Genomic DNA, 20,878 nt, shown 5'->3' with positions numbered 1-20,878 from the left:
TCAAATAGGTGCTGCCAACTTAATACAAAAAAAGACTATTCGCTGTGAATGGCAAATTGCCATGAAGTAGAGAAATCTGAAAAGAAAACAAATTGGAAGAATAATTTTAACTATTATTAAATAATAATAAAATAAATATAGTAAACCATAATGAGTCATTCCGCATTGGCTAGTTTGACTGCACAATACACCGACTCGGAAAACGAAGGCGATGCCAGTCCAGACTCGGAAAATTCAACAGCTTCGCAGGTAAAGATTTTTATTCAACAAAAATGTTTACGAATTAATCAATATTGCCATTTCTTCCAGGTTATAATACCAAAGCAGGCGACACCAACGCCCGCAACACCAGTTAAACAGGAGCCGGAACCGGAAAAGAAACACAAGAAAAGGAAACGTGCTAAGAAAGTGCGTCGCTTGGTTAGCTACCAGGACGATACATTGATCTCTGACGAGGAAGAAGATCGTGCGCAGGAATCCTCCAGCGAGGAAGAGTCTTCCAGTGACAGTGCCAGCTCGCAGCCGGAGACCGAACAGCATGAAAATGGCAAGGATAAAAGCAATGCGAAGGCAGAAGGCGCAACGGAGACGCCCATGCAACTGGATGACGATGATGATTCCAACATCTACAACGCTGAGGATCGCACGGCAGAGAGCTATGAGAAGGATCCCAAATATGCCAAATATAAATTTCAATTGCCTCCAGAGCCAAAGGGGCAGCCGCCAGCCGATCTGGTGGCAAAGATTACGAAAATGTATACGAAAATGAGGCAAACGAATATGGATATGAATCGCGTTATACAGGATCGCAAGGAATTCCGTAATCCCAGCATTTATGAGAAGTTGATAAGTTTTTGTGACATCAATGAATTCGGCACCAATTATCCGCCCGAAATCTACGATCCGCTGCAGTGGGGCGAGGAGAGCTACTACGAAGCGTTGTCGGCAGTGCAAAAAACTGAAATGCTCAAGCGCCAAAAGGATCGCAAGGACATGGACAAAGTGGAGCAAGCGACGGCGCTGGCTCGCAAAGTAGAGGAGGAGGCCAAGAAACGGTAAATGCTGTCCTAATCTTGTCATGCCAATAATCGCTAATTACTTCTTGTTTTTGTTTGCTGCAGGAAATCGAAGTGGGACCAGCCGGCCGCAAAGGCGACATTACCTGCCTTAACTACGACCGTGACTGGCACGAAGGGCACCGTTATTTCAGCATTCGGTTCGTTGCCCAAGAAGCCAGCAGTCTAAGCAAAAAACTAATTAAATAAATAAACACACTTATATATTTAATGCAGTCTTTCATTTTCCATAATATATACAATTTGTAGTCAGCTTTATACAGATTTCGTTCGTGCCGATCGCTAAAAAAGTGCCGTCTCTAGCGCCTGCAGTGCATTCAAAAACACAGCCCTGTTTATCGGCAAACCGCAAAACAAAATAGACTGCCATTAACTAGTCAAAAATTAGTTTCAAATGAATTTTTGAAAATAGGTTTAATCCGACAACTTATCACATAATACTATATTATTTTTAAAAATAATTTGAAAGTATTGAAAACCGCCGAACTGCTTCATTTGGTATTTTTATTTGGTCATTTCTTGAGCAAGCAATTGTTGGTAATTTGTTCATTCTGTGCTGGCGGTCACACTGGTTATATGCTCGAACGTCGTGTCGTCGCCGTTTTCTGTTTTTAACCATTTCACATTTTTTCGTTTAAAAAAACCCAAGTGTCGATTTTATTGCATGCAACAATTACAAGTACAACACTAAACACAAGCGTTATGATTTGAATACAAAGTGTACGTGGTTAATATTAGTTTTGTTATTATGTTTTTTTTTGCACTCAACATACAAAACAAGCAAAGAAAACGAAGCGAAATGTCGACAACGCAGCAGCAGCAGCAACAGCAACAAGCGCAGACGGCAAAGAATTTGATCTGAGCAGCGCAATTTGTATGCATGTGTGTGTGTGTGTGTGCGTGCGTGTATGAGTGAGCGAGAGCGAGATTACAATTATAAAAAATGTACAAATGCGAGTGAAATTTTTGTATAAGATAAAGAAGATGCGAAAGATACCAAGTACTCACATATGCAGCGCTGTGTGTGTGTGTGCTTGAGTGTGTGCAAAGCTGTTTTTGTGCGTTGCGATTATTGTTTAAACAATCTTGGCCGTGTTTTCATTTCAAGGTGCCTCATTATTTAGACGCCATTATAATGCAACCGGTACTGTGCCAATCTGTCTTGTCTTCCAGTGTGCTTGTGTGTGTATGTTTGTGCAAGGGAGAAGGAGCTAGCAGGGCGCAGTAGCAAATTTCCATTTAGCTGCGCGAACAGCTTTTTTTTGCCGCCACTTGCGCTGGCCGCTCTTCTTCATTCGCTTGCTGATTATGGCACTGCATCGCCCCATCCCGCTTGCCCATTAACTGTTACTTATTTATAGCATGCACTAAAAGCAGCTGTGGCAGAGGGAAAAGCACCGGCAGTCACTTCAATCAAAAGCAACGGTCCAACACACACACACAAAAACACACACTCATACCATTTCCAATTAAATCTACAAAATGCTCAATTGAAGCTAATTTCTATGGAAGTGCATCTACTCCACTCTCTTCCCCAGCAGCCTCAGCTGCAGTTTAGTGTTCGCTTGATCATTGTTATTTTGTGTGTAAAATGCTTTGCCAGGAATATGCAGAATAATATTTGCAAAAATTAGACCGCCCACTGCTTACTTTTGTTTTGAGCAACAATTGTCAGGCTAACTCGCTAGTTTGCGCTATATCGCTCTTGCTAGTTTGTGCCACCTGTTAGCGTGTTTGCTTTGTTGTCGCATTTCCAATGTTACCATAATAAAAACAACAACTACAACGGCAACTCAACGAAAGTTCTATTCAATATCGATAGCAAATACCAGTAAGAGAGTGTGTGAGAGAGAGAGAGAGCGCGCGCTCGCTCGCTATAAAAGCACAGTTGGAAGTGTGAACAGGCAAATATATATTACATACATAGACAACAGTTTTTTTTTGGAGCAAAAGTAAACAAAACCCGAACGAAACGAAAGAACGCGACGTGCGTTGGTCGTCTGTCTGTGTGTGTGCGTGCATATGCGTATTAATATTTACATATATGTGTGTGTGTCGGTGTTAGTGTGTCTCTCAACTCTGACGCGGGCAACAACAAAACTGATATACTAAATTCAGAAAACAACAAGAGCGCTTAACGAGTGATTCAACAACAACAACAATAACAACATTAGCAACAACAGTAGCAACAACTACAACACAAAAACATGTCGGATTCATATTATCAGGTGAGTCGACGTTGATAGCGTATTACATGCCCAGTTGCTGGCTCTTTTTTAGCCGTAGTTTTTTTTTGTGTTTATCAGCTAACATTTAGTCCGTAAGTACACGCACACCTGTTGCCAGGCACACACATACAGTCACACACACACACAAAGAGTCTCACACACAAGCACGCAAGCCTGGCCGTTTCCGGCTCAGCTGACGCAGCTACTTGTGGCATATCCTTAATGTGCCATTTCATTTAACATTTCCCGCCGGATGTTTCCTGTTGTTGGTGCCTGCTTGGCCCGACTTGCTGAATAGCTTTACAAATATAAAACATTTCATATCATTGAGGTGAGACAATATGACTAACAGACATGATGACGAACCAGCCATTATTCAAATGTTATGTGTATGTTAAAAATTCCAAGTGAATTCGCTCTAAAATAATTATAGTGATGTTAATGTTATTTGCAATGTAATAATCTTAGTCTAATTAAGTTGCAGTTAACATGTTTACTCACTGCTAAATCAATACAAATTCTTTGGGTATTTTAAGGGATTTTGTGCCATGTTAAAGGTATGTGGATGCGGAGTCCTACATTTCTTAACCAGCATTAAATTACAGAATTTAATATAATTTATATTAATATAAATTATATTGGTTAATAAAATTTATATTTTTAAACATATATTTTATAAGGAATTTGTGCACATATATTATTCTATATATTAAATACAGCACGCGAATTCCCTTGCATTAGGTAATTACTTTTATTTTTTTGTTTCTTCTCTAAATTTATTCCAAATTAGAATTAGCAAATATTTACGATTCACTTGAAGTCTCTCTCTTTGTGTGTGTGTGTGTGTAATTGGATTGATGGCAATTAGGGGAAGCTGCCTTATCGCAGCAAATGCGCTTATCAATTGAACAGTAATTGCAACCCGATCCAGATTTACAGCACGTTCGACCGTTCGCTGTTAAATGCAACGATTCGCATAAATAATAACAAAACAACAAATGTAAAGCCTTCCAATTAGAGCAGCTCAGCCATTACAGGTGGGGCGTTGGCGATTGGAATGGGCGTGGTTATGTCATTGGCCGTGAATTACGAAGGTGAAAATCATCAGTCAACCAAAAATTCAATTGGCCTTAATTCAAATCGTGTTTTTCTGTTACGATTTTGTTTCGGAATGCAAATCACGAACTGAGCAAGAATTGCAAGCAAAAGGAGGAGCTTGAGTTGAGTGTGAACAGTGAAGAGATATCCTGTAGTTGGATGGCAAGATGTAGATCGTTAAATGTAATTATTAAAGCTTAAATATGATAATTTCTGCTAGATTAGTAGCAAGATAGACCAAATAGACTTTGGAATACCCTGTAAATAGAGCTAAACAAGTCTACCACAAAAGAGTTCTGTTATCTATAGATCTGTTATCATATAGTAAGATCTCATATCTACTTTCTTCAGCTATAAATACTCATCCAGCAGCCCATTATACCCTTGTTAAGTGGACCTTCTGTAACTACAGGGTATAGAAAGCTTCCTTGGAAATCAAAGAAAACCAGATTATGCAGCCACCGAATGTTATTTGCAGTAGCTGCTGGCCAGCTTTTTGTATAGCCCGCTTGCACCTGAAAGCGAGCAATAACTGCAAGTTGCACGTTGCATGCAGCAAGTTGCATGCTGCACTCGGCTGGATGATGCTGTCTGCGGGCTAGCCTGTCTGGCTGCCTGGATGCCTGCCTGCCTGCCTGCCTGTAGTTCCCAGAACCGGTTGCCAGCTACATCTTGTTTCTTTTTAGTGGTGCACCAGAACAGGGTCAGGCCAGTTTGAATGGATGGATGGATGGATTCCGATGCATATATGCACAATACATATGTATATCCATTTCGCAGCGTAATGCGCTCGCCAGCCACACAGCTACTTAACAGGGAATGGCCAAGTTTAATATTCTTCGCTGAGCGTTTAATAACTTTCGAGTAGACCCTTAAGGACTTCGTGACATCTATATACATATATACATCTGTATATGGCAGAGATGAAGTCTGAAGTGCTGTTTCTAAAAATAGACCAGTTAATGGAGCTATAAATACTTGAGGAACTAAAATTAGGCTTAGCTTTTGTTCGTAATAATAGCAGTAGAAATTTAATGGGCATGTTTTATAGCTATTTAACAGTGCTTAAACTATGTGTTAACAGTCGCTTTACATAATATGGTAGAAGAAAAGGCAGTTAAATGCTTCAAATTAGATTTTATGATCTTATGTTAGTTGTACTCTTTTATCAGGTCAAATAGTTGCTTGCTCTTATGTTAACTGTAACAGCTTGTCAGTTAACAGTGCTCTGTTATCTATTGAAAGAGCACTGTTAGCCCTTTCTTTAACGTTTTCTTACATTTTATACTCTAGCTAACAGCAGCAAACGTCGATCTAACGGTATGCTATTTATTTATCTACATTTGCATATTTAATTACGCTTCGTCCTACTTAATGCACAACATAATTCTGTTAACTGTACCGCACAGCTAATTAAAACTTTGTCCTTGTCAACTCTACACATAATTCAATTGACATTTTAATTGCATTTACCAGCAATAGGGCCTTGGTTGAGGTTCAGATTCATGCTGTTCCCTGCTGTGGCTTCCACCTTGGCTGAGGTTTCTCTTTCTTTGTAAGTGCTTGGCAATGTTAATTTGTTTAACCAATTTGCAAATGGGAAATGCCTTAGCAAATACTAGAACGCATTATGCAGTGGAAATGTTGTCCACATAAAGAGAGAGAGAGAGAGAGACAAACAGCCAAAGATGACCGCACGTCAAGTGTCGCGTGTCCTGCCTGCCTGTCTTCTGCCTACTGCCTACTGCTGTCCATTGGCCGTGTCCAGCTGTCTAACTGTCCCTCTGTCGCTGTCTATCTGTCGTTCTGGCTGTGTGCCTACGTCTTGGCCACTGACAGGCCGTCAGTGCAAACAAAAAGGGCACAAGGGCTGTCAGAGAGTCAACTTCTATGTCTACTTCTACTTCTACTTTGACTGGACTGTTTGCATTTGGTCAAGAATGCATTCAGCAAGTGGCTTAATGTGTTGTTCTTCTTGCCTGTCTGCTTTTGGCCTGGTCAACAGCACTTGCACTCAAGTAGCAAACGTGCGCTCTATGTTTGGACTTTAAGCATATCAATTAAATAATAAATAAATATAAAAATTTATTACTGTGAAACAAATATATAATTATCTTTGAATAATAACAAATAACTACATTAATAGTTCAATTTAAAATTCTATTTTTAACACTACGAATTATTAATATAATAGGTGCTTTATATGGAAAGTAAATATTAGCTTATGTTAATTCGCTCAAGTTATGTTAAGTCTACGTTTAGCATAGAGAGCAAATTAACAGCGAGTGCGCAGTTAACATAAATGAGTTAAAGTATGTTAAGTCGACTCTTAGCATAGCTAAAATGTTAGCAGATAACAGAATTGTCTTCAAAATAACATAAATCGCATAAAGCTGATCAAGTTATGTTTTGTCTCCCAGCGATTGACGGCTAATGACATTTTATATAGTATATTATTTTTATATTTTATGTAATCATTTTATTGTAAATATGATTATGATTTTATCTGTAATTATATGTACACTAAGCGCTGTCTGAAAACATCGATTAAAGTTTTTGTTTTCTTTGAACATTTTCCAGCAATTTCATTTTGATAATTTTACCTGGCAATTGCGCACTGAGCGACATTTGCACTTGTCTTTGTATCTGTATCTGTATTTGTATCTGCGTCTAATGATTGCCGTTGCTCGTTTATCTAAAAGATGCAGCTGTGTATCTCGCAGCCGGAGACTGATTAAAGTGCGGCCTCTCTTTGTGCAGTTTTTCCCCTCTATCTTTGCATTTGTATTATTTGTTTTTATTTTTTGTGTGTTTGTTTTCCTTTTCCACTTTACTTAAATTTCACTTGATTTCCGTGCATAACTTGAGAGATGCTTTTAATCAAATTCAATTGTATTTATTAGTTTGTTTTGCCGTGTTTTTTCTGTTGTCTGTTTGCTGTTGTTGTTGTTGTTGTTGCTCTTGGTCTCTGATAAGGTATCACAACAGCTCAACAGCCAAACAACGTAGCTACTGCAATTATAATCACGATTTGTGTATGGAAATTTTGTGCTGCTAGCCTTGATGTGCTAGAACTTGTTGATTATGTGTAACTAAATTTTACTTTGTATTAAATATATATATAGTATATACTATACATAGTTAGTTAGTTATATTATTGTAGCGACCCTGTAATCTGTTTTCCGCTGTGGCTAAATTGAACAAACAGACGATGGGGAAACTTTCAACATGAAATGAAAAGGAAAAACCTATTTGTGAGCTGATTGAAGCCTGGCTGGGCATCCTGCAAATATATTTGCCAGTCGACATTTGGAGATCGCCTCTAAACGGAAATGCATTTCCAATGCAATCGATTTCATTTTTACCATTTGCCATTTTCCATTTGCTATTGTTGGAGGGGACTTAGGAAAGTAACGCGCGCTTGTCAGACATTGAAAATCATTTAATTAACTTGCAGTTGTTGTTGTTATTTTAGTTGTTGTTGTTGTCGTTGAGTTGGTCGTGTTGCTGTTATATCACATTCATCTTGTGCCTGCCGTGTGGCTGCTTTCTGTTTGAGTTTGGGTTGGTTAATTCATCGCTCGAGACCGGCAGCTGGGCAGCCGTACCACCGCTTTGTATCTCTGTTTTCCCCTCTGCCTTTGGCACATTTAATTGCTGCAATTGATGAGTTCAATTGCGCAAATTGCTGTGCTGACTTTTGCCGCTGAAACTGAGGCTGGACAATGGAAATCGCTCAGCTGGTGGGTGCTCAGGTAGCAGTTGTCAAGCGGTGACTACTCAAATTGAACAAGAAACGTTCGAGTGGATCAAAAACAATGGTTATACCCATTAAATGTTCGATAGAAAAGTAAAGCATATGAGTAAACAGCTGTTATTTAACATGCAAATGACTAACACGAGTGTGCGGTAAGAGCTACATATAGTAAAATGATCATGAAACGCTTAAGGAATTCGTTGTCTTATTTTAATGTTGTGTGTGGCAGTTAACATGAGTAAGTTAAGGCACAGATGTCGTATTGAGTGGCTATGTTAATTAAAAGTGATTTGTTATAACTACGCATAACATTTTGCATGACTATGTTAAGAGAGAGAGAGAAAAACAACATTAGGTGAGTGACAGACAAAAAAAACTTGAGCAGAGATAGGGAAACTTGATGCACATAAAAATCCTTTACATCTTACAGTAAATAATGAAAATCGCATATAAAGGCACTCATAAAATATGTATATATAACCCTTTATGGAAATGCCAAAGGAAATTCTATTGCAATTGAAAAGTTAAAGTCCTCAATCGATGTTAAGCACCTTAACATTATTCAACTCTAACAGTGAGCTAGAAAGAAATGCGCACCTTCTAATTGCGTGACTGGAAAATTGCGTTCCATTTCTATTGGCATGCCATTCGGCCAGTTTCTAGCGCTTCCTTTCCCAGTGCGCATATTGTTGGTGTTGTTGTTGCTGCTGTTGTTGCAACTAGTTTTTGAATTTGGCACATGCAGGTGTCCCCAATTATGTGGCAGGCACGAAAATTGGGACAACGCTAGAGTTGAGTTTGCAAATTGAATATGTATGTATATATGTATATATTTATGTATATATATGCCACAGCTGGTGGTGGAGTGAAAACGGGTTGCGAAAGTAGAACCTGGTCGGAGCATTGGAATGCGACTTAGAGCAAAGTCAAGTGCAGTTAGGGTAAGCCAGTAGGCAAACTGTTGCTCATGAACTTGCAACAGTTTGTTTGGGTGTTGCTTGTTTGGTTTGTGTGCTTTGTATGTTTGTTGTTTGGCTAATCAACTAGCGCGCCTGCTGTTCATTTACAATGTCCACCTTTCCGTTAGCTGGCGCTGCAGTTGCCACTGCCTCTGCTGTAACATTGATTTCTGTATAATTTAGCAATTTTCACTTTCACTCGTGCGAGTTCAAAGCGGCCAACTGACGTTTGTAGTTGTTGTTGTTGTTAGTGCACTTGACAGCAGCAATAGCAGCAACAATAATAATAACAACCCGCAGCTCAACAAAGGGGCAGCGCCATAAAACATTTTCAATCAAGCTAACAGCATGTTAATAGCATAACAGCGACACCAACTGCTCGAGTGTTAATAAGAAAGAGAGCGCCAGAGAGAGAGAAAGAGGGAACAGGCAGAAGCGTGCCAAGCAGCGGCAGCAACAGCAGCGCTTGCAATTGTTTGCCAAACGCCACCTGCAGTATAAACACAGCAAAAACGACAACAACAACAGCTTCCGCTCTGCCTTTGCCTCTGCTGTCTAACAGCGCTCTCTATTTCTCTTTTGGTGCGCTGCTTCCGCGAGCGAGCAGCAAGTGTTGTTGACCGCTGCTCGCTGCTCGATGCTCTCCAAATGCCGTTGCACATTGATTGAGTGCAATAACAACAACAGAGTCTATGTGTGTGTGTGTGACGGTGTGCGTTTTGCAGATTCTGTGGGAATTGCTCTGATTTTGTTTTTGTGCTTTTGTTTTGACTGCTAAGCTTTAACAGCTCTTAATGCAATTAGTTTTTTGTTTTGCAGAAGCAGCAGCAGTTCTTCCCAGCTTAGCAGCTGTTGTTGCCGCTGCTTTCCCATGAGCAGCACCTATTTTAACTGTAATTGCATATATGTATATGCTATATATACATATGTGAGTACAGTTAAGTTTTATTAATTAATTAATCAACGCTTTTACGGTGTTAACTGGGCGTGTTGCTGTTGCCGTTGCTGTTGCTGTTGCTGCTTCTATTTCAACTTCTGCTTTGACTGTGACTCTTCTTCTTGTTGAAATGCGATGCTGCCAACCCTATGCAATGAAAAATGTCTTAAAATGCAGAGGCAGTCAGTTGGAACATGTGAGAGTGAGAGAGGGACAGAGAGAGGTGGAGCAGAGCTAGAGCAACTTCTACTCTGTGTTATTCTCTGTGTTGCCTGTAGCCATTGTTGCCTTTTTGGCCTCTGCCTCTGCGCTTTTTGCCTTGTTGCCTTTGCATTTGCCGCCTTGTCATTGTTGCAAGACGCTGACTTCCCACAGATTCACAGACAGAGTTTCCCTTTCGTTACGTGACAGCGCGCCCAACTCTGTAAAAATAAGTAAAAAAAAAGAAGAAATACCTCAAAATAAACCAAAAAACAATCACACATTGCATTAAGTGCGAGCGAGAGGCATGCAATTGCAGACGCCCAGACCGAAAGCTGAAAACAAGCCAAGGAAAATAATCTGCATATTGCCTACAGCTCAGATCTCATTGTTCTTTGCGCCCTAATCATGATATATACCTAGAGTATATATATGTGTATATATACATATACAGTTGACTTGTGTTTAATTGACAGGCGCTCATTTTCCGGCCCAATGCGGCGGCAACAGCTTCTCCATTTTCCATTTTTTTAATGCAATTTTTCGTTTGTTTTCGCACTTTTCTCTTTTGTTGTAATTATGCTGGAACTGGTATTTTTTATTGGTATTTCGTTTAGTATAGTATTTTTGTTGCTTTTGGGCCATATTGCGTGGAGTTTGTCAACCTCGCAGCAGCGACACTGCGACAGCGACAGAGGCGTTGGCTCTGACGCATCTGTGACTGCAAAGCTGGCCAATAAAAATTTATGAAAAACTTATATGCTTTTGGCTCTTAGCTTTTTGCTGTTTATCATCAGCTGCTGCCGCTGCTGTTGCACTTGGCATTGGACATTCGCCCATTTTGGCTTTGGGGCTTGTGGCACATGCGACATCCGGTTGTTGACTGTGTGTTTCAACCTCTTCTTCTTCTTCTGCGTCTGTTTTTTGGTTAGCTCGTTGGCAATTTCCGTTTATTGACTCGTAAAAGACGCAACAAAACTCGTTAAATGTCATAGTTGCTGCGTGTTTCTATATATATATGTGTGTGTGTGTGTGTGTGTTTGCTAGTGTACCGTTGTTGCAATTTTGTTCACATTATGAAGTCTTCTTTAGAGCTGTCTGTCAAGCGGGTTTTATAGCAAACAGCTTTTGTATGACATAAAATGTGATATGTGTATTGTAAAAACTTAACATGAGAGTTAAAATTAGATATGAATATATAAATCATATTGTGTAGTATTATTATTATTATTATTAAATGTCTAAAGCTAAAGTCAATATTAATAAATGTTGTTAATAATAAAATGTAAGTAATACCCATAGAATAACCCAGCTATTGACGCACATATACAGGCTAGTCATGTTATGTAATAGCAATAAATTATAATCTACCTTTACATAAATACATATCCGAGTATATACAGATAGATAAGATAAGCTTTTAATTAGTCCGATGTTAAAAGTGAAGAAACTTTAGCTCATAATAGTCGTAGCTAGGGGATTACCCCTCTGTATTTAGCACACTATTAGCCTATATAACAGTTGGGGTCAGCTTATGCGTCAGGGTTGCAAACAGACAGCCGAGTATCATATCTAATTAGTCAGCCAAACGTCATTGGCACTTGGACGGCTTCACCTGCAGCTGTCAACCCTTTTGTTGTGTGCTTAATGGGTGTGGGGGTGTGTTTGTGTGTGTGTGGTGGGCTATCCAGTCATTCTAGGGATTTTCTTTTGGTATTTTGCTTATGCCTTCTTCGTATGTATTTTTGGGGGAAAGTCATGCTATGTCGTCAGATAGCTTCTAATTGAGGCGACAACGGCGGCGCCACATGCTGTGCCTCTTAGCCATCTGCTTCTGCCTCGGCAGCGTCGGCTAAGCTCAGCTTTTGTGCTTATGCAAATGATCTGGCACTTGGCTTATCTCATAGAAACGTATGTTATAATATAAACAATGCTGGCTAAAATGTGTGACAGTTTCATAATAGTGCAGTGAAAAATGTTAACCCAAAAAAAGAAACAAGTTAAAGAAGACACCAAAAAAAAAAAGAGCGACCAAGAAATGTTAATCAAACATAGCTGTACAATTCCCAGAAGTGGCACAATAAAAACCACTCAACAACAACAGCAAAAACAGCTAGCAGCCCCGAGCGCAGCTTAGAAACATCATGCCAAAAGAAAAACCAAAAACGAGAAAAAGAATCAAGAATAATAGTAACAACACTTGTATAGAGAAGCTGGCGCACGCGCAGGCCAATTAACAAAGGCGGCTTTGCTATGCCAGCAGAGCCTCTCAGTCTCAGTCGCTGTCGACGTTAACGACAACGGCAACATCAACCTCCTCGTCCAGTCATTCATTGAAGCATGCAGCGGGAGCTTTGACTTTGCTTTCTTTGCTGCAGTTTGTGCGCTCGCGCTCCACTTTCGCCTGTGTTTGTGTGCGCGCGCTCTCTTCACGCCAAGCCACACTCGACCTCACCGTCTCCTCTCTCTCTCCCTCTCTCTCCACCATCGCCACTTACTGTGCAAGCGCAGCTGTGTATTTGTGTTCAAGAAATGCGCTCACTAACTGTGCTTATGTTTGTGCTCGCGCATGCTCAGCGCGCTCTGTCCATGCTACTGTCTTCGTTTGGTTGTGAGAGCTTTGTTTGAGTGCCTGGCGCTCAGTTCGCTTTTAGTCGCGCTTGAAGCCGGTTCGTTGGTGCTGCAGCGTAACGGGCCTTTCTTATTTTATTTGATATTTGTTATTGTTTTGTTTTTGCGTAGCATCGCGTGAAAGTCTTTGTGGCAGCAATTGCATAAATTTGCGCAGTGTCTCCTCTCGATGACGCATAAATGCGCTCTGTGAGCCAAGTCTCGTTGGTGCGTGCGTGTGTGTGCGTGTATATGTGAGTGTGCAGTGTCAATGTCCTTTTTGGTGGAACAACGCCCCAAAGCTTGTGAACCTCTATTCGGATTAGCCGCACAACAATTTCTTTGCCTGCCGCTGCCGTTGATGGTTTTGTTTCTTTAATTATTTTCTGCTGAAACGTAAGTTGCTAAACGCTTCGACTCGATTTGGGCCATTTATTTTACAGCTTCTTCGACTGCTGCTTCTTCCGCTAGCAGCGTTTAATAATTAAGACAAAAGAGCGCAACAACAAACAGTTAAAAAAAAAAAAAAAAACAAAATACCGCTTGGGTGAAATTCCATTTCTCTTTTAGTTTTGGTTTTATTTCTTATTTCTTTTTTACCATCTTTGAACGTTTATAAAAAGTGAAAATCAAGTGACAATCAATTAAAATTCGAGACCAGACACCAAACCGATTAAAAACGAAACGAGCCAAAACGTAAAGTAAAGAAAAACAAGTAAGAACGTTGCAGTCGGGCGTTACCGACTGCGGAATACTCATTCACATCCCCTCAACAATTTAGTAGTTAAGTTTCGTTCTAATACTGTAGAATATACAGGTTTTTCCGATTTGCCACGCCCCAACTGGGCGTAGACACCTCATTTTTGGTCAGTTTTTAGAAAGAGATAACGTTACCCTAACTGCAAAGTTTGAATGCTTACCCTAAAAAAATGTGAAAATTACAGGGTATTTTTCGATATGCCACGCCCCTAAAGAGGCGTAAAAATTATTTTTGGGGAATCGATAGAGGAGGCTACCAGTAAGTCAACTATCCAAATTTGAAGCTTTTAGCTATTATACTTTAGGAGATATAAACTTTTGCGGTTTGCCACGCCCCCTGTGGGCGGACATACATCCGACAAAACTTTTTGGTCTTGGGTGATCAGTCCGAGTATATATACAAAATTTGAGGTCTCTGCCATCAATAGTGTCCAAAATATAGGAGAATTTAAAAAATCACTATATCTTCAGGTCCGATTTGCCACGCCCCCAACGGGCGTAGACTTATAATTTATCTTCAGACTTTATAGAATCATACCATTAGCTGACGTGCAAAATTTCAGCATTCTAGGTTTACAACTTTAGGAGATACAGTTTTATCCGATTTGCCACGCCCCCAATGGGCGTAGATATATCCGCCATAGCTCGTGATCTTGGGTGGTCAACGCGGACCTACATACCAAGTTTCAGCTTTCTAGCTCTTCAACAAACATGATTTCTGGTATATCGGAAAATGCATTTTCCGATTTGCCACGCCCCTAGAGGGCGGATCGGGAAAATTTTAACACTTTATAAATCGGAGATATACACGAGTATGTGTTCCAAATTTCAAGTCTCTAGCTTCAATAGCGCCGAAATAGATTGCGTTCATACGGACAGACGGACAGACGGACAGACGGACGGACGGACAGACGGACAGACGGACAGACGGACGGACAGCAAGACGGACATTGCACAAAACCAATATACTGATTCACTTTCGTGAATGAGTATAAAAAATCGATTTTCAATTTCAGGCACTCGCTTGAAATTTTGTTCTAATTTTGTCACAGTTTTATTTATGTATTATTGTTGTTGGTGTTGTTGTTGTCTGTGCTTCTCCTTCTGCTGCGTTTGCTCGTTTTATTTTTGTGTCTTTGCGCGTTTTTGTTGTTGTATTTTTATGGTACTTTACGCTGCGAGGCTTAACCCAAATTCACTTGTTGCATGCGCTGAATAAGCAAAAACAACAAAAAATACCAGAAAACAAAATAATGCTAAATAAAGCGCGCACAAAATCGAAGAAAACTCTGAACTGAAAATTTTCATTGTACATTTTGTCGTTGCCTTTCTATGGCTTTAAGCTAATGCAATATTTCTATTGGGGGACTGGGTCAGCGCCCAAGGCAGTTGCCCGACCCACTTCTATAGTATGCCGCCTCCCCCTCTACCCTGTGGCACCTAGCCAGAACTCTCTACCTGTGTGTCTACCTGTCTGTCTGGCTGTCTTCCCTCTCCACAACTCGAATTACAAATGCGTTGACAGCTCAGTTGTCACTAACTAAAACGTTTTCATCATCTAACAGCAACAACAACAATGCATATAACACCCCATATTAATCAGGTTTTTGTTGCCCATAATCGTAAATTGATTAAAAAACCATAAAAAACCAACATATTCTCAGTCGATTGAGCTGCTGATTGAATACTCCAAACTTTTTGTAATGCCAAAAATTTACATTTGGCTAATCATCAAAAGCGAAATATTCAATCAAATCTAAACGAATGGTTCGAATATGGCAGAGACTATTGCTATTTATAAACTAGTGGAAGAGAGAGTGAGAGGGAGACAGAGATTGGACCATTAGAGTTTAAAATGCGTTTGAGAAGCTTAAAGTGGAGATTAATATATTATAATAGAGAAGACAAATATACTATTTAATTGGGGTTAATTATTTAACGAGAAATATAAATAAACATTTGAGGGCTAGAAAGTAGAAAATATTGTATGATTAAACCCAATGGAATATTTGAATGATAGATTTATTTGAATTATTTTTTCATTAAACTGTTCAGCAACAGCAGGAATAATGTTAACAGTGAGCTAACAGAGTCTACAACTGCTCAAAAGTCTCTAATTAAATTAAAATCTAATTTGAAACGCTTAAAAATCGTTTTAAAATCTCTCCTGTCGCCTTATACAAACATTTACTATACTATAGAGATGCTCTGAGATAAAATATATACACACATATATACATATTAAATATATATAAACGAAACACATTATATTTGGAAAACAAATTGCACAGAAATCCAAAAAAAAAAAAAAAAAAAGAAAGAAACTTTGTTTAGGCGTTTTTATCCAAAAAAGTAAGATTTTATTATTGTTGCTTGGATTGTTCATAAATGGCCAGTAAGATTTGTTGTTGTTTTCTACTTTGTGTTTTTATTTTGTATTTTTATGTACACACATATAAACAGAAAATCAAATTCAAACTCAAATTCAAATTGAAATTTGTGTTGCGTGTAAAGTGCGAAAAAATGTATCGACTGTTAAAAGTTCCCCCACATCCACTTGATGCGTTAAGCAACGCAAATGCGTGGGCTGCTACCAAGGGTAGCCTCTAATCTTGTATATGTATATAGTTTACTAAAACAACAGCGACCTTGTTATTTTATTTATGTACATATACACGCATATATAAACATTTATATATCTCGTGTAGTGAATAATGCGGACGTGAGTTAAAGTGTAGGCAACCTCCCGCCACAGGCAAATGACCGATTAGAAATCACATCACTCTCATGTGGACAACTGTCTTTATATATATATAAAGTATGTCTCTTTTTTTTTTTTGAGAACTGAACATCAAAGCGAGGCGTTAACAAATTAAATATTGCCAGTTATTAATTACCTGAGCACACATTTCAGCAAGCCGAGTAGCTAAGTAGTTACGCGTTCTAAGTATAAATCAGAATTATGATTGCCTTTAAATGTGACGAGGGAGGATGGACAAAAAGCCGAAAGCATGCATGTGCATTAACATATGTTAAAAGTCGTTAACATGGTTGCTGGAATAGCGTTTTACATAGGGTGTACCACTAAATTAATTGAATAGTCTAAAAACTGTTAAATAAAGTTAACATAGGTAACTTCAGTAACTTAACAGCACAATAAGCTGTTAGCATTAGGCGAAACATTTTATATAACATTCTTTGATAAGCGTTGAGTCATTACGAAATCGCAAACTTTCATCTGTAGATTAGCACAATCTTGATAGGCAGATATCTAGATTAAATTTGTGTTCATATTTAAATGAATTCTTATGTGAACATTTATAGCTGTTAATATTTATATTTCAACTTCTTTCAATTTGCATTGTTATATAAAGAAAATCAATAGGTTTTTGTTGTTCAATAAAAATGAAAAACTTTCATTCATTCATCTAATGATTCATTTGCACATGAATAAATATGAATTGTGGCATAATGAAATGTTATTCATTTGTAATCTACAATAATTTAAATAGAAATTAATGCTACAAATATTTACAAGTTCATTTTTATTTATATGTGTGTGTATATATTTGCTGCTTTTGTTATTAAGTTTTAAATATATATGAGGAAAAGAAATTTAAGAATATGATTTGCATCATTTAATTTTTTTTGTAGATATATTTATTCTATTTATTTAATATATTTCTATTGTTTATTCATTTATTTACAACATATATTCGTAATGCTAATTTAGCTTTACCATTGTTTGTTATTTATTTATAATCTTTACAATCAATCAAACCTCTTGAGCAACCCACTTTGCCTGACTTTGACAAACTTAACTAATGTTTATCTTGTTTTCTTTTCTTTTTCTCTTCTCTTGCAGGTAATTGACAAGCAGCGAAAAACCACTCGATTAAACTTTTTTTTTTTGTTTGAAATCATTTTCCAAAACGAAAACGAAATTTGCGTCGACAATAAATGCTGCACAGTTTATTTGTATCCGAAAGATACACACAAGTATCTATAAGATAAGCAGCCAAGCAATTAATTTGTATCTGTAGATGCGAATGTAGCTGTAGCTGTAGCCATCGTTGTATCTGCGAATGTATTTGCATACGTATGAAGGGAAAAGTCGTGCATATACATATACATATATACATGTATATGTGTGTGTATGTTTGTATCTATGCATGCAAGGAAAATGATTTGTTTTTCCGTAATTTGTGCGCAAAAATTGAAAAGCTTTCTAATCGCTTGGCTGCCTCAGCCAGTTTTTCCATTGCAGTTTTCGCCCTGCCAGCAGCAGCGCCTTGACATTTTCCCAAAATTCAATTCGTTCGCAGCGTCGTCGTATGTCGCGCCTCTTTCTTTATATACTGTATATATATAATGTATAATAAACAGTTATATATATATTTATAATATTTAGTTATGCATATATAATATCGCACATTTGGCAGTTTGTCGTCGTGATTTTTGCGTCGCGCATTCGATTTGGAAAATGAATATATATATTTAATATATATATATATATACGTACATATATATATTTCTTTATATATATATATATATATATATATATATATGTATTTATATACGTGCACAGACAAAAGAGAATCTAAAGCAAAACCGCAAAAATACCGCAAAAATTCAAAGAAAAGCTCATAGAAAATCGTTTGGAAAATGCCTAACCTGCAACGATAATAGGGCATAGAAATCGCGCATCTTTTTCTCTAGCATGGCATTAACTATGAATATGGTTTTTCTCAAGGACTTACGCTCACGTCTCAAAGGATATTTACACGTATGTACGCTCTATATAGAGTAAAATGTATATATACCACTATATATATATAGAATATGATTGGAATTAAACGCATTCCAATTGGCATTGTCTTATAAGCTTATTTATTTACATATGAATATGAACGTAAATATGTCTTTGTGTGTGTGTATGTGTGTGTTAGTATGTATGTGCATATGAATGTAAATATAATATGAGTTGGAGTCGCAGATAGCACGCGCGAAATATTTTGCTAACTTGACTCATGTAGACCAATTGGAATACCCTGTAATTGTTATAGCGACAAAAGAGGAATATACATTACTCGAATGGAATGGATGACAGTTGAGACAATATTTGTTGTTAAATATGATTTAAAAAATAAAATACAATATAATCATATTCCTTAAGATAAAAGCTTAATTTACATCAAAAACTCAAAAACCTCTGGCTTGTTAGAGATCTCAACTTATCTGGCACTAGAATCTAATCTGGGTGCCTTCAAATTCGCATATTCTAATTCCTCCATAAGCTGTCGCTCATTTACAGGGTATACCGCAGTCATTCACATTAAGCTTAGCGCAAATATTTTATTAATTAAACGTGGGTTGTGTTGCTGCGGCCTCTCTGCCCCTCAGCATATATCACACTCTTGTTGTCTCAAGAAGTGCTCTCCTCTTTATTTTTTGCTCTCTCGAGCTGTCAGCCCACCCACACACACAACAAACACACACACACACAACAAACACACACACACACACACACACAGAGCAGTAAGGCTGCGTCAAAAGAAAGCCACAAATTTTTAGCCATTTACTGATGTCGTCTTTTCGTCTCTCTTTTCGCCACCCTCTCCTTTTCTTCTACTTCTACTCCTCCTCCTCCTCCTCCTCCTCCTCGTCTTCCTGCTGCTTCTCTTGCTATGGCTTTTCTCTGTGGCACAACGCCTTCATTTCCATTTCCATTTCCGTTCCATCGCTTCATGGTCGCAGCTTCCTCTCGTTCCCCGATTTTCTTTACCTCCTTCGGCTGCTGCTGCCGCTGCTGCTTTGCCGTTGGTTGGTTCTCCAATGTGGCCCGCCTGCAACTCTTTTTTTTTGCAACTTTCTCAGACAGCGGCTGTCATCATCATCATTATCATCATGTGGTTCGCCTTATAGACTCTGCCTGCAACTTGCCTTATACATATATATATACTATATATATACTTAATTTATATATACATATATCTCTTTATCTTTGTCTCTTGCGTCTCATTGTTGCTATATCGCATATTATGCTGATTATTCAAGCATTCGTAAGTATGTTGTGTCAGTTTTTTTTTAGCTCTTGCTTATGCAATTGCAATACCCGGCGGGCCTCCATTATCATCAAGATGTTTTTTTTTCTTTGCTGTTATAAAGAATGCGCCGTGTCGCTATAATTTCACATACAAGCTCGTAAAACATTTCCCAGGAGTTTTTTTGCAATTGAAATGCAAAGAAAAAATAGAAATAAAGCAATTTAAAGTGAGCTTTGCAATTGTTAGCCTAATGAACGTTAAGGCTATATGGCTTATAAATGACTGCCTCAATTAGTTATAGATGACATAAAAAAAGAAAGTCATATATATTCATTAGTTTAACGAAATTTTAGTACAATGCGAATTTAATATTTGTAAAGCATATATTTTAGCTATAATTTAGAAAAATTTACGAGATTGTGAGGCTATTGTAGACGTAATTAATATTTAGGATGATATAAATAATGTTGAGATATTACGCAAATAAATTTAACTTTAACTTTTTCATATATTTCATATAATATTAATATTTGATAGTCTACAATTTATTACTTAAAATGTTTCATAGACGTATAAATATAGTTAACATTGTAATCCCCAATATTGACTTGATCTACGAATCTTACATAGAACATTAAGTTTAAAACTCTCCCACTTACCCTGAACATGTTCATTAATACAAGCATACTATATATCCACCTACTTATATGTATTGCTATATGTATTTTCAGAAGTCAGCCCCAACTTCTTCTGCTCTGTTCACCCATTGTTAATGAATAAATGTTTAAAAATAAACTGTTTTACAAAACGAACTGTCAGGGCAGGTGCAATTGCTTTTAACTGTTAAATGAACTTTGTTTTTGCCCCGGTTAATGTGCTTTAATCTATAAATAGATGAGCTCTAAAACTACGCATAAACAGAGCATTAGTTTCCATTATTTCCTAATGCTTGAAGTGATTAAGTCATTCGATTCAAGGTATTTATTATAGACAAATAATGGTATAGATATATGGGTATGTATGTAACTAAATGTCGGCAATTCGATAATGGAGGCATCTAGACGATGTAACTGTTGTTGGTTGTGGTTGGCCATGGGGTTGGGGAGGGTTTTGATTTTTCGCTGTTATCAGCTGAAAAGCCGGGCCGAAACCAGTTGGCAGCTTCGTGAGTCACATCGTTAACCAGCTTCGTGATAAATCGTCTGA

At 38.0% G+C, this 20,878-nt stretch overlaps 2 protein-coding genes across 6 annotated transcripts in view; both read left to right on the top strand.

Annotated features, from left to right (window-relative positions):
• The first annotated feature begins 4 nt into the window (after nt 1–4).
• On the top strand, nt 5–1,287 carry LOC149268472 (uncharacterized). Its single transcript, XM_089470220.1, has 3 exons — nt 5–249; nt 310–1,055; nt 1,122–1,287. Exons 1-3 carry the CDS (start codon nt 151–153, stop codon nt 1,243–1,245), a joined length of 969 nt encoding a protein of 322 aa, XP_089326346.1. The 5' UTR covers nt 5–150; the 3' UTR covers nt 1,246–1,287.
• Nucleotides 1,288–1,614: 327 nt separating this feature from the next.
• Nucleotides 1,615–20,878, top strand: part of Pkn (serine/threonine-protein kinase N) — a 40,737-nt gene continuing 21,473 nt past the window's right edge. For 2 of the 5 annotated variants that reach the window (XM_018010838.2, XM_018010834.2), the window contains exon 1: nt 18,214–18,411. In XM_018010838.2, the coding sequence (XP_017866327.1) occupies nt 18,346–18,411 (66 nt within the window). In that variant the 5' untranslated portion in view covers nt 18,214–18,345. Of the gene's footprint in view, nt 1,797–2,898; nt 3,305–12,882; nt 13,263–18,213; nt 18,412–20,878 lie in introns of those variants that run through there. The other 3 variants (XM_089470202.1, XM_089470201.1, XM_018010833.2) reach the window with 3 other exon arrangements.

This window comes from Drosophila arizonae, chromosome 5 (genome assembly GCF_054131065.1).
Source record: "Drosophila arizonae isolate 15081-1271.41 chromosome 5, UAZ_ARI_1.0, whole genome shotgun sequence".
Lineage (NCBI taxonomy): Eukaryota > Metazoa > Arthropoda > Insecta > Diptera > Drosophilidae > Drosophila > Drosophila arizonae.
This window is presented reverse-complemented; position numbering and strand designations above follow the sequence as displayed.

Bases quoted from the DNA above. Each gene is read 5' to 3' on its own strand.
- LOC149268472 (XM_089470220.1), top strand. From the start codon at position 151: ATGAGTCATTCCGCATTGGCTAGTTTGACTGCACAATACACCGACTCG. The intron at 250-309 runs GTAAAGATTTTT...CATTTCTTCCAG, and splicing joins AAAATTCAACAGCTTCGCAG to GTTATAATACCAAAGCAGGC. The intron at 1,056-1,121 runs GTAAATGCTGTC...TGTTTGCTGCAG, and splicing joins GAGGAGGAGGCCAAGAAACG to GAAATCGAAGTGGGACCAGC.